This window comes from Belonocnema kinseyi, chromosome 2 (assembly GCF_010883055.1).
Source record: "Belonocnema kinseyi isolate 2016_QV_RU_SX_M_011 chromosome 2, B_treatae_v1, whole genome shotgun sequence".
Lineage (NCBI taxonomy): Eukaryota > Metazoa > Arthropoda > Insecta > Hymenoptera > Cynipidae > Belonocnema > Belonocnema kinseyi.
In genome coordinates, this window is record NC_046658.1 from 86,194,676 (window position 1) to 86,206,954 (window position 12,279).

The window sequence follows — 12,279 nt, forward strand, 5'->3', positions numbered from 1 at the left end:
GATTTGAAATTATTTCAATATTCTACAGCCCTAACTATCTGTTGTATTGTTTTCAAAAATTCTCTCCAAGTTAATAAGACGAATAATCGCGCATGCATCATGAAGTATATCGTGAATCAATATTTAGGTCTACTATATTGTCTCCATCTCATGAAAATGAATACTTTATTAACTCATTACATTTCATTTTATCATTGAAGGTACACAAATAAAATTGTATTAAAAACTAAAGAATAAACCACATTCAGATATGAATTCGTAGAATCAATATTTACTGTCAAGATAGAAAATACGCAAAGTCAACATTAAATGGATTCGTGAATAAAATACAGTTTCTCCAACTCGAAAATATTATTATTTTACTTACTCAAGATCTGAATAAGGTGCGAATGCACTTTACAAACATTGGAAAAAGGAATTGAACTATTTATTTCCAAAGAAACAGTATGTATTTGAACGATTTTAATATTTGAAATATGATTCGTGCTGATTTCAATGCAGAACCAAGTTATTTTTCTAAACATCAAAAATACAAACTTGTGCTTAACCGTTGATTCCTATTAAGAAATTTTCAAAAACCGCAATATTAAACTAATGAATTATTCAATTAGAATTTGTAATTTTCAAAAAATTAAAGTTTCACGTATTAAGTTACTTGACAACAGACATTTTTCTTTCGCTAAATGACCACAAATTTCGCAAACAAATAGTGGCTTGAGTGATTCGTGTGCTAAACGTCTATGTCGACGTAAATCTCTATTCCAACTGCAACTTCGAGAAAATTTGTCGCAATTAAACCTAGTTTGCGATGTATTTTTGCTTGTCTTCTGATGAACCATATCTACACGTTTATTAATGTTTTTTTTTGTTTAAACTTTTAGTTGCAGAATTTACATCTAAACTGTGGCATGGCGCCACATTCGAATTATTGGTGACGAGTCAAATTTCCTTCGTGGGTATAGCTTCCCTCGCACTTTCTGCATGTGTGATTCATTTCCGGTTTTAAATCCTGTATTTTTTACTTCTTTATGGCATGCAGTTTGTTAATCACAAAAAGAGAAGATACTCTCATATATGCGGTGCATACTTTTGGATCACATTACTTATTATGTTTTTGGATTGGAACGTCTTTCGTATCTTGACCAGAAAGTTAAACAACATGTAATTTTCAATTTTTCACTTAATAATTTGTGTTAAGATATTTGGATTAAAAATCTAGTAATACCTTGGATGGTTTCTTCCTTAATTTGTAAAGTTTCGTCATTGTCATATTCAATTTTAGTCTTGGTACTAGAATAATTGGCAGAAGAAATATCAGTAGATGCACAAGAATATGGCCCATCATCTCGTGTAGTCCTGCATTTTTGATATCGTTTCGATCTCCTAGTTCTTTCTGAAAAGCCTGCTTGAAACAATCGAAACAAAGTTATTAATTATTAGATAACATCTAAATGACAGGAAAATCCATTTTATTAATGTAGAAACGAATTTATTCGTCAATATAGATTAGTTGAAAACGTAATAGATTTTATCGCAAATAATAATTTATAAAGAGCGTTTACATAATGAATGAAATTTCTTTACTTTTTCGACAAGAGTCCGTTTATAATTTCTGGATCATTTAGTGTTGGGTGCAAAAGGTTTAAAACGTTTAAATATATATAAGTAATATAACCAAAGAACATTCTAAAAAAAGAGAAATGTATATTATTAGTTCGAAATTCCAAAAGAGCAACTTACTTTCATTATTGATCAAAATTAAAATTGCTACTTGTATATCTTCAAAGTAGACCAATATATTTTTTCATTGTTGATTACGATTATTAAAAGAAAAATTTCGCAGAAAGTAGTTTCAAACATACGAAATATAATCTTATATGTGTCTAAGTGTGAAAAAATATAATATTAATTAGTAAAAATTTGCTAACGTTTGATGTTTCGTTTCGTCCATTCCTTCAGATGAAGTGAAGAAATATGTTCTGTCAGGACACCTTTCCGGGAAGTTTTATAGCCACAATAATCGCAAACTACCTTTAGTTCGTTTTCTTCGTGTACTGAACGTTTATGTCGATTTAAATCTTTTAGCCAAGAGTAACTTCGAGAACATTTATCGCAATTATGCCTCGTTTTTGATGTCTGCAAATCCGTTTTAAGATGAACGCTATCCACATGGCTACACAAGTGATTTTTCCGTTTGAATCGTTTTTGGCAGAATTTGCACTTGAACCGTGGGATGACGTTACACTCGTATTTTTCATGAGCAGTCAAATTATGTTTCTGTGCATAGCTTCGCGCACATTTTTCACATGTGTACTTCTTTTGCAGTTCCTGTTTTGCTTCCGGAATTTTCGGCTTCCTTTGCCTCTGTGGTTTTATATTAGCCAAATTATCATCTAGTCTTACGTCTGCAGTACATAAAATGAACTCAAATTTCTTGTCATTACTTTCATTCATAACTTTTTCCGAGGAGGTCCCTCGATCTGAAAATTTAACAAAATATAATTCGCAATTTTATATTTTATAGTTATAGTTCATATATTTTAACTGCAATAGTCATACCTTGGATGCCTTCATCCTTGATTTTCCAAGTTTCGTCATTGTTGTATTCAATTAAAGGCTTGTCATCGGAATAATTTCTAGAAGATATGTCAGTAGTTATACAGGCACATCTCTCTTTCAATTGATTTACTTCAGAAATACGATTGTGCTCTTCACTCTGGTTTTTCGAAACATTGGTAGACGATTTCGCCTCACATTTTGATTTACATTTGGGCCTTGCAGTTGTTTTCCCAGATCTATTTTGAACTAAAAAAATTAAATTGTTATTTACTATATTGCGATTTGAAATTTTTTCAATAATGTGCAGGCCTAAAGTCTCTTATTATGTTTTTAGGTATTCTCCTTAAATTAGGAAGAAGAATCGAACATGCATCATGCTTCAGAGCTTGAACGAATATGAATTTTTACTGTATTATCTTAAATTTAGTAAAATAGATATTGTATTAACTGAAAATAAATTACATATCATTTTATTACTAAAAGCACGCAACAACAAATTCTTTAAAATATAAAATCGCACATGCATCATGCTACAGAGCTTAAATCAATATTAAGTTTTACTATATTATCCTAATCTTAAGAAAATAAATATTGTATTAACTAAAAAAAATTACATTTTATTTTATCACTAAAATGATACAAAAAAAATTATTTTAAATACCAAAGAATAAAGGAAATTTAGATAAGAATCCAGAGTATCATTATTTTTACTGTTAGAACAGAATATGCGTAAATACCAACAAGTCAATTTTAAATGCCCTGGAAAATAACACTTTACAAAATCAGAAAAAAATTAAACTATTAACTTCTTTCTAAACAAACAAAATGTATTTTAATTAACTTTATATTTGAAATATGATTCCTGTTGTTTTCAATTGAGAATAAAGTTATATTTCGAGCATTAAAAATATAAAAATTTATTGGACTGTTATTACTATTAGGAAATATTCAAAATCAGCAGTCTTCGCCAATGACTTATTTAATTAGCATTAGAAATTTTCTAAATATTGAAGCATCATGTATTACATTACTTAAGATGATGTGCATTAATATGTCTTGACAAGTTAACTTTCTCTTTCGCTGTATGAACACAAATTTCGCAAACAAATTGCCGCTTAACTGATGCGTGTTGTAAAAGTTTATGTCGACGTAAATCTCTATGCCAACTGTAACCTTGGGAACATTTGTCGCATTTATGCCTAGTTTTTGATGTCTGCAGGCTTTTTTTCTCGTACATAAGAACTACGCGGTTATTTAAATGACCCTTTCGTTTAAATCTTTTGTCGCAGAATTTAAATCTAAACTGTGGCTTGAGGTCGCATTCGAATTTTTGATGATCTTTTAAATTCCCTTTCCACTCATAATTTCGCAGACACTTTTCGCATGTGTGCTTAATTTCCGATTTTGAATCTTGTATTGTTTGCGTATTTATGGTCTTCTGTTTATTTTTGAATTATATTTTTTATTATGTTTTTGACCCTTAAATTCCTTCCTCTCTTGATCTGAAAGTTTACCAGCATGTGGTATGCAATTTTTATTTGATTGTTTCAGTTCATTTTGTATTTCGTTTCGATCTCGTAGTTGTTTTTGAAAAGCCTGCTTAAACAATAAAAGAAATATAAACAATTAGGTTTCCGTTTGAAAATATTGAAATTATTCACATGCTTGAAGGCTTATAGTTTTATTTTTCGATATACATATGGACCATCACAAATAAATCATAAAATCAATAGTGAATCAGTGTTTAATTACCAGATAACATCTAAATGTCAGACAAGGCATTATTCTATTAATGTAGAACAGAGTACAATTGTCAATGTAGTTGAGTAGAAAAGGTAATACATTTTCATGGTAACTAATAAATCATAAAGATCGTTTACGTACAAAATATAATTCATTTTCCAGAAGAATCCGTTTATAATTTCTGGATCTTTCAGTGTTGAGTGCGAAAGGATTAAGATTATTAAATGTGCATAAGTGGTATCTCAAAAGAACTTTCTAAGAAAAGCAAACGTATATTATCTAACTTGAAATTTCAAAGGAACAACTCACTTGGAATATTGGTTGAAATTAACGGTGCAACTTATAAAGATTAAAAGTATAACAATACATTTTGTCAGTGTTGATTAAGATTATTAAACTATAGATTTCACCGAAAGTTGTTCCAAGCGTACAAAATATAAGTTTATGTATAAGTTTTACTTCTGTTTGTCTTCATCCTAAATTCTCTCATACTATGTTGCTTAAATAATAAACCAAATATATACCAAGCAATCAAAAATTTGCCACAATTGCACTAAGCGTTTATGCTGATATAAATCTACTAGCCAAATGTCACTTCGAGAACATTAGTTACAATTATGCCTCGGTTTCTATGTTCGCGAGCACGTTCGTGAGCTCAGTTTAAGATGCTTGCGATCGACGTGCCTACACATGTGAATTTTTCGTTTAAATCGTTGCTTACAGAATTTACATTCGAACTGTGCGATGGCGTTACAAACGTATTTTTTATGATCAGACAAATAACGTTTCTTTTTATAGGTTCGAGCACACTTATCACATGCGTAATTCTTTTCCGGTTCCTGTTTTGATTCCTGAATTTTCCGCTTCGTTTGCCCCTGCGGTTTGCTAGCAGACAAAATATCATCCCCTCTTATATCTACAGTGCATAATTTTAACTCATATTTTATATGGTGATTTTGACTCGTAATTTTGTCGGAAGAAGTCTCTGGATCTACAAATTTATCAAAATTTTATTTGCAATTTTTCATTTCATAGTTTCAGTAATATATTTCTATTGCAATAGTTAATACCTTTTATGACTTCCTCCTTGATTTCCAAAGTTGCATCAATGTCATATTCAATTGAAGTTTTGGTAACAGAATAATTTTCAGAAGAAATATCCGTAGTTATACGTCTTCCATCCAATTGATTTATTTCAGAAATAAGATTGTGCTCTTCTCTTTGGTGTTTCCAATCATTAATATGCAATTTCTTTCTACGTGTCAGATTACAATTTGGTCTGCTAGATATTTTCAGAGAACCATCTTGACCTAGAGAAATAAAATTTTGAATTACTAGATTGCCATTTGAAATTATTTGAATGATTCACACGCCTACATTTCTGCGCTTCTGTTTTGAGATATTCTCTCTAAATTCAGAAGACGGACAATCGCACGTGCATCATGCAGTAAAATTTAAATCAATATAAAATTGCGAAATTACCTAAATCTCAGGAAAATGAAGATTTTATTAACTGACAATAGAATACATTTAATTTTATCACTGAAAACACACAAAAAATTATATTAAGCATCCAAAGATAAAAGCACGCTTGGATACGAATTCGGAGTATTAGTTTTTATTGTTAGATAGACCTTATCAAGAAATTATCATAAATCTTTGTTAATTATTAATAGAAGTTTAATAAGAATAGACGAAGATTCGCATATTGAATTATCTGATATCACATAAAGGAATATTCCTGAACAATTTAGCTTTAAAATTCGTTTTATAAGAATAGTAATAGAAACAAAATTTGGTTTGACTGCTGTGTGTGCTATTTGTTACATTTGTGCCTAGTTTGCCGTGTCTAAGGTTTTTTAAGATGTAAACGATCCACGTGACGACTCAAACTATATTTGTGTTTAAATCGTTTTACGCAAAGTTCACATCTGAACTGTGGTGTGACGTCGCATTCGTATTTTTGATGATAACTCAAATATCTTTTTTGTCTGTAGTTTCGCATACACTTTTCGCACTTGTACATCTTCGGATCCTGTTTCGAGTTTGACTTGTAAGTTTTAGCTCTTTTTTGTCCTGCAGTCTCTTTATCTAAAAATTTTCCCAAATTTCATTTGCAATCTTTTGTTTTATAGTTTTGTTTAAGATATTTTAATTACAAATCCAGTAAAAAGTCATACCTTCAAGGATTTCTTCCTTGATGTCTAAAGTTTCGTCATGGTCGAATTCATTAAAAATTGTCGTACCAGAATTACTATCAGAAAGAAGATGATGTTCTTCCCCCTGATATCGCAAAAAATTATTTTTATATTCGAAACGGTCCGCGCAGGTAAAATAAGAATGCAGCCCACCTTCTCTTCTTATTCCATATTTTGAATTTCCTTCAAGACCCTGTATTCTTTCTACAAAATTTTCTTTATCTGGAAAAGTAAGATTTTAAACAATTTGGTTGCAGCTTGAAACTATTAAAATAATTCATACGCTTCCATAGTTTCATTTTTCGATGTACCCATGGACAATAACAAATGAATCATGCAGTAAATGATGAATCAATATTAAATTACGACTTAGTACTAAGGACCCAGAAAATTTTTTTTTATCAACACAGAACAACATAAATTCGTTAATGTGTTTATTTCCCAGTATTAGCTAGAACAGTTTAATTGTAAATCTAATCATTCCTCGGTTGACTTCATTTATGATTTCCGAAGTTTCGACATTCTTGCATTTAATTGAAGTCATGGTATCTGAATTTTTATCAGAAGAAATTCCAATAGTTAAACATTGTTTAACTACTAAGTTGCTCTTCTGGTTGCTTTCGAAGAAAAATCTTGATTTGTAAAAATAAATTTGTTAATAACTTTATTGCAATTTTTATAATTTCAATGATTCAAGCTCTTCTTGTTCTAAATTTTAGATTTCCTTTAGGTCCCTGTGTTCTTTTTACAAAATTTTCTGTACCTAAAAAAGTAATATTTTGAAAAAATTGCGATACAGTTTGAAATTATTAAAATAATTCGCACGCTTCTATAAATTCCTTTTTCCATGTGCCCATGAACAATAACAAATTAATCATGCAGTAAATATTCAATCAATATTAAATTACGAGATAGCACTAAAGTCTCAGAACAATATTTATTTAATTAAAAAAGAACATCATACATTGGTTACTGCGCATTTGTGGAGAACGAAACAATTTTTTATATTAAGCAATCAGTAATAAGGAGCCTTAAATTAAATGATTGTCGGTACTGCAATAATCTGGATACCTTAAATTGTTATGTGTAACCACGTAGTATATGTACAGCCATTGATAAATATGTAGTTAAATTGAGTAAATCTACTAGATAATTATTATTAAAAACAAATTTTTTAGTAATAATCAAGAACTTATTTATGTTCGGAATAAGTAACACTTTTTTGGAAAAAAATATTTTTTATTTAATAATTAATAAATAAAAATTAATAAATATGTTATCTTCAGTTCAACATATTTATTTACATAGTATGATGCCTGATACCGCAGCCATATTTTTTATGATTTTGCAAACTGTTTTGATGAATATAAATTCGAGCACACTTCTCGCTCTTGTATTCCTTTTTCTGTTCCGGTTTTGATTCCCGAATTTTTGGAATGACGTTGGATTCAAATTGTTTAAGATGATGAAAATCTTATGTCCATTTATAGCTTTGCGTATAGTTTTTGTATGTGTAATTCTGTTCCCATTTTGAATCATGAATTTTCTGCTCCTTTTGGCTCTGTAGTTTGTTACGAATAGAAAAAAAAATCATCTTTTATAACTGATTCTTCATCTGAAAATTTAACGAAACGTAATTTAAAATATTGTATTTTATAGTTTTATTTTAGATATTTCAGTTTAAAATCTAGTCATACCTGTAGTTATTTCTTCTTCGATATCCAAAGATTCTTTATGGTCATATTCAATGAAAATCTTGGTTCCAGCATTATTCTGAGAAAAAATATCTGTCATTTTACAATTATCCTTAAATTTCTGAAAATGTTTGGATTTCTTCCGATGATTTATAAATTTACCGAAACTTTCCGAAATTTCTCATAATTTTCAAGAAATTTGTTTTGATTGTTTCTTAAATCTAATGTGCAAAAATTGAAGCATACTTCCACAACTTACAGAGTGTAAGAAAGTAGAAAGTAGACATTGTTATCGCTCGCACATTGTGGGTTTTAACAGCAATTTTATAAATTTATATTTTTATTAATACAATTATTACCAAAAGAAAGAAAAGTAATTATTTGGTTGCAAATTTTACTTAAAAAACAGTATGTAGCATGTCTATATTTATATATTAACATTTTCGGTATTTAATTAGTAATCTAGCCGCCACTTAATACATGCATTGCGATGGAATTCTCGGAATTCCATGAGTTCCACCAATTCCTTGAATTCATTGAATCCCATGAATTTCTTGACTTCCATTAATTCTATGAATTTCATAAATTCTATACATTCCATCAATTCATGAATTCCATGAATACTTCAAATACCATAAATATCTTTTATTCCGAAAAATTTCACAAATTCCACGAATTTCATCAATTCCACGAATTCTACATTTCATTTCGTTCATTTCCCGATCAAAAATGCCGTACCGCGCCCTAAGATGTTTCACTTTAATAATAAAATATCAAATATATATAATATTTATATTTAACAATTAACATATCAATTTATAATATTAAGGAGATTTGTTTTCATTTTGGTTAAAAATGTAGCTTTTATAAATTTAGTCTTTATAAATTTAAGAAGTAAATGATATATTATTAATATTATTTTTTCGAGATTTTTCACAACTATTTGCCTTCATGACACCGTCACACGAGCGGCATACGCGCGTCGCATCTTGCATCATATCATGATTGCAAAATATAAACTCTCTCGCACGCACAACATGAGAATCACACAATGCGGGCGATGTGCGTAGCAGGATTGTTATCTAGGAACATTTGTATGATTCCTAAAAAGAAAATTTACACATCATTCGTCTTCAAACAATGGATGAGATTTAATCTTACAGTTATATAAAAACAATTTTTTTAGAGATAGTCTGAAGGTGATTTATTTTCGGAATAAGCGACACTTTTTTATTACGGACATCTTTTTTAAATCCATGCTACCCGCCTCTTCATGAATCATATCAGGATCAATATTGAAAAAAAATTACAAAAATCGTATTTAACTTTAAGAGAAAATACTTAAATTTGTTTTTAACTGATTTTCGATATAATAATTATTGAAGACTAGCGGTTTTCACTTACGTATATTTAATTCATTAGTATGAAGTGCAACAATGTGCTGAAACAAGTGATCTTTCCGACTAGTTTTATGATTACAAACGTGGCAAGTAAATTGTGGTTTGACTGCTACGTGTTCTAATCGTTTGTGTCGTGCTAAATCGGATGGCCAAATGTAACTTCGAGAACATTTATCGCAATAATGCCTGGTTGGCGATGTATTTGAGTTTGTTTTCTGATGCACGCAAACTATATGTTTATTCATGTGACTTTTAAATTTAAACGGTTTTTCACAAAATTCGCATTTCCACTGTGGTATGACTTCGCATTCATATTTTTTATGATTATACAAACTTCTTTTCCAGACATAGCTTCGCGCACACTTTTCGCATTTGTATTTCTTTTCCCGTTCTAGTTTTGATTTCCGAATTTCAGGAATGACGTCCAGTTCAAATTGTTTACGATGATACAAATTTTCGTTCCATTTATAGCTTTTCGTAGAGTTTTCGCATGTGTCCCTCTGTTCCCATTTTGAATCCTGAACTTTCTGCTCCTTTTGGCTCTGTAGTTTGTTGGGAACAGAACAAAAATTATCGCCTTGTATAACTAATTTTTGTTCTGAAAATTTAAAAGAAACGTAAATTAAACATTTGCATTACATGTTTTTAGTTCATATATTTTATATTAAAACTTGGTGATACCTGGAGCAATTTCTTCTTTGATTTCCAAAGTTTCGTCATTGTCGTACTCAATAAAAACCTGAGTACGAGAATTATTCTCAAAAGAAATATCAGTAGTTGCGTAAAAATATGGGCCATCAGCTGATTTTGTCCCAAATTTTGGATTTAGTTTCGGTCTCGTAGTTATTTCTAAAAAGCCTTGTTCATCTGGAAAATAATTGTAAACCATTCTGTTGCAGTTTAGATTATTGAAATAATTCAAGCGCTTCTATATTTTTATTTTTCGATATACCCATGGACGAAAAACAATAAATTTTGCAGTAAATATTGAATCAATATTAAAATACAAGATAGTACGAAAGTTCCAGGACAAATCTTTATTTAATTAACTCAGAACAGCATACATTCGTTAATGTGCATTAATGGAGAACGTAATCAATTTTTCATAACGCATGCGACATTCAGTCTAGCATATTTAATTAGACAGTATGAAGTGAAATGATATGCTGAAACAAGTGATCTTTCCGACAAGTTTTATAGTAGCAAATATCGCAGGTGAATTGTAGTTTGACTGCTGCATGTTCTGAACGTTTATGTCGATTTAGGGTAGCTAAGGAACTATAATTTCGAGGACACTCGTCGCAATAATGCCTCATTCGCGGTTTATTTGAGTTTATTTTATGATGAACACGAACTATATGGGTATTCATGTGACTTTTCCATTTGAATAGTCTGTCGCAGATTTTACAACTGAACTGTGGCATGACGCCACAGTCATATTTTTGATGACTTGTCAAACTGGTTTTCTGAATATAGATTCGGGCACACTTTTCACACTTGTATTCCTTTTTCAGCTCCGGTTTTGATTCCCGGATTTTTGGATTGACGTTAGATTCAAATTGTTTATAATTATACAAATTTTCTTTCCACTCATAACTTTGCGTAGAGTTTTCGCATGTATAATTCTTTTCCAATTTTGAATCCTGAACTTTCTTTTTCTTTTGGCTCGGTCGTTTCTTGCCTTTAACTGAGCCTTGGTCTGAAAATATAAGAAAACATCATTTAAAATTTTGTATTTTATAGTTGTATTGAAGAAATTTTTAATTTGATATAAAACATAGCCATACCTTGGGTTATTTCTTCTTTGGTTTTCAAAGGGTCGACATTATCTTGTTTAATCAAAATCTTGGTACCAAAATTATTGTCAAAAGAAATATCAGTATTTGGACAGGAATATGGCCCAACATCTGCTTCTAACAAATATTTTCGATTAAGTTTCGGTCTCGTAGTTGTTTCTGAAAATCCTTCTAGATCTGGAAAAATAAAGTTATAAGCTATCGCGTAACAATTTAAAATTATCGAAGAAATTGACACGTTTCTACAGTTTTATTTTTCGATGTACCCATGGACATTCACAAGATAATCATGCAGTAAATGTTGACTAAATAATAAATTACGAGATATTAATAAATTCTCAGAAAAAATGTATTTAATCAATTCAGTACGGTATATATTCGTTAACATACATTAGTGGACAACGTAACAATTTGGTATAACAAATAATAAATAATAAAAAGCCGTTACGTTAATTGATTACGGCATTGCAATAATCTGGATATCTTAATGTATACGTCTAAGCACGAAGTTTATATAGAATAAACAGTAAATTTTTCACAAAATAAACTAAATATCTATTGAGCAATTCGAAATTTTACAAGAGTGTTCATAGCGACGAGGAATATAAATCTGCTCCTTCAGAACCTTAAAAAAGTAATACTAATTAGGTAATTATGCCGAATAAAATTGCCTAGCCAAGCGTAACTTCGAGAACTTTCTGTTTTCAGTAGTTGTACAGGAATGTGGTCTTTTTACATTAGAAAAAAATAGACAAAATACCTATTAAGCAAAATTCAACATTTAAATAAAAGTGCTGATATCGATGCACGGTAAATTTACTCTTCCGGAACCGTCCGAAAATAAAAATGATTGAACAATTCAGTATAATATGGAGTGATTTGAAAAAAA

General features: G+C 29.9%; 2 protein-coding genes and 1 long non-coding RNA gene across 3 annotated transcripts; all 3 read right to left on the reverse strand.

Annotated features, from left to right (window-relative positions):
• Positions 1 to 1,923: 1,923 nt before the first annotated feature.
• Positions 1,924 to 6,328, reverse strand: LOC117182866 (zinc finger protein 845-like). Its single transcript, XM_033375977.1, has 5 exons — positions 6,232 to 6,328; positions 5,373 to 5,612; positions 5,033 to 5,293; positions 2,560 to 2,805; positions 1,924 to 2,480 (listed from the first exon to the last, which is right to left on the reverse strand). Exons 1-5 carry the CDS (start codon positions 6,326 to 6,328, stop codon positions 1,924 to 1,926), a joined length of 1,401 nt encoding a protein of 466 aa, XP_033231868.1.
• Positions 6,329 to 6,378: 50 nt separating this feature from the next.
• Positions 6,379 to 6,692, reverse strand: LOC117167184. The gene is made up of 3 exons (XR_004466365.1): positions 6,654 to 6,692; positions 6,483 to 6,585; positions 6,379 to 6,393 (listed from the first exon to the last, which is right to left on the reverse strand). It is a non-coding gene; the product is annotated as an uncharacterized LOC117167184 (long non-coding RNA).
• A 2,748-nt stretch (positions 6,693 to 9,440) lies between these two features.
• Positions 9,441 to 11,660, reverse strand: LOC117182867 (zinc finger protein 254-like). Its single transcript, XM_033375979.1, has 5 exons — positions 11,657 to 11,660; positions 11,382 to 11,567; positions 11,003 to 11,293; positions 10,276 to 10,461; positions 9,441 to 10,192 (listed from the first exon to the last, which is right to left on the reverse strand). Exons 1-5 carry the CDS (start codon positions 11,658 to 11,660, stop codon positions 9,591 to 9,593), a joined length of 1,269 nt encoding a protein of 422 aa, XP_033231870.1. The 3' UTR covers positions 9,441 to 9,590.
• Between the last annotated feature and the right edge of the window lie 619 nt (positions 11,661 to 12,279).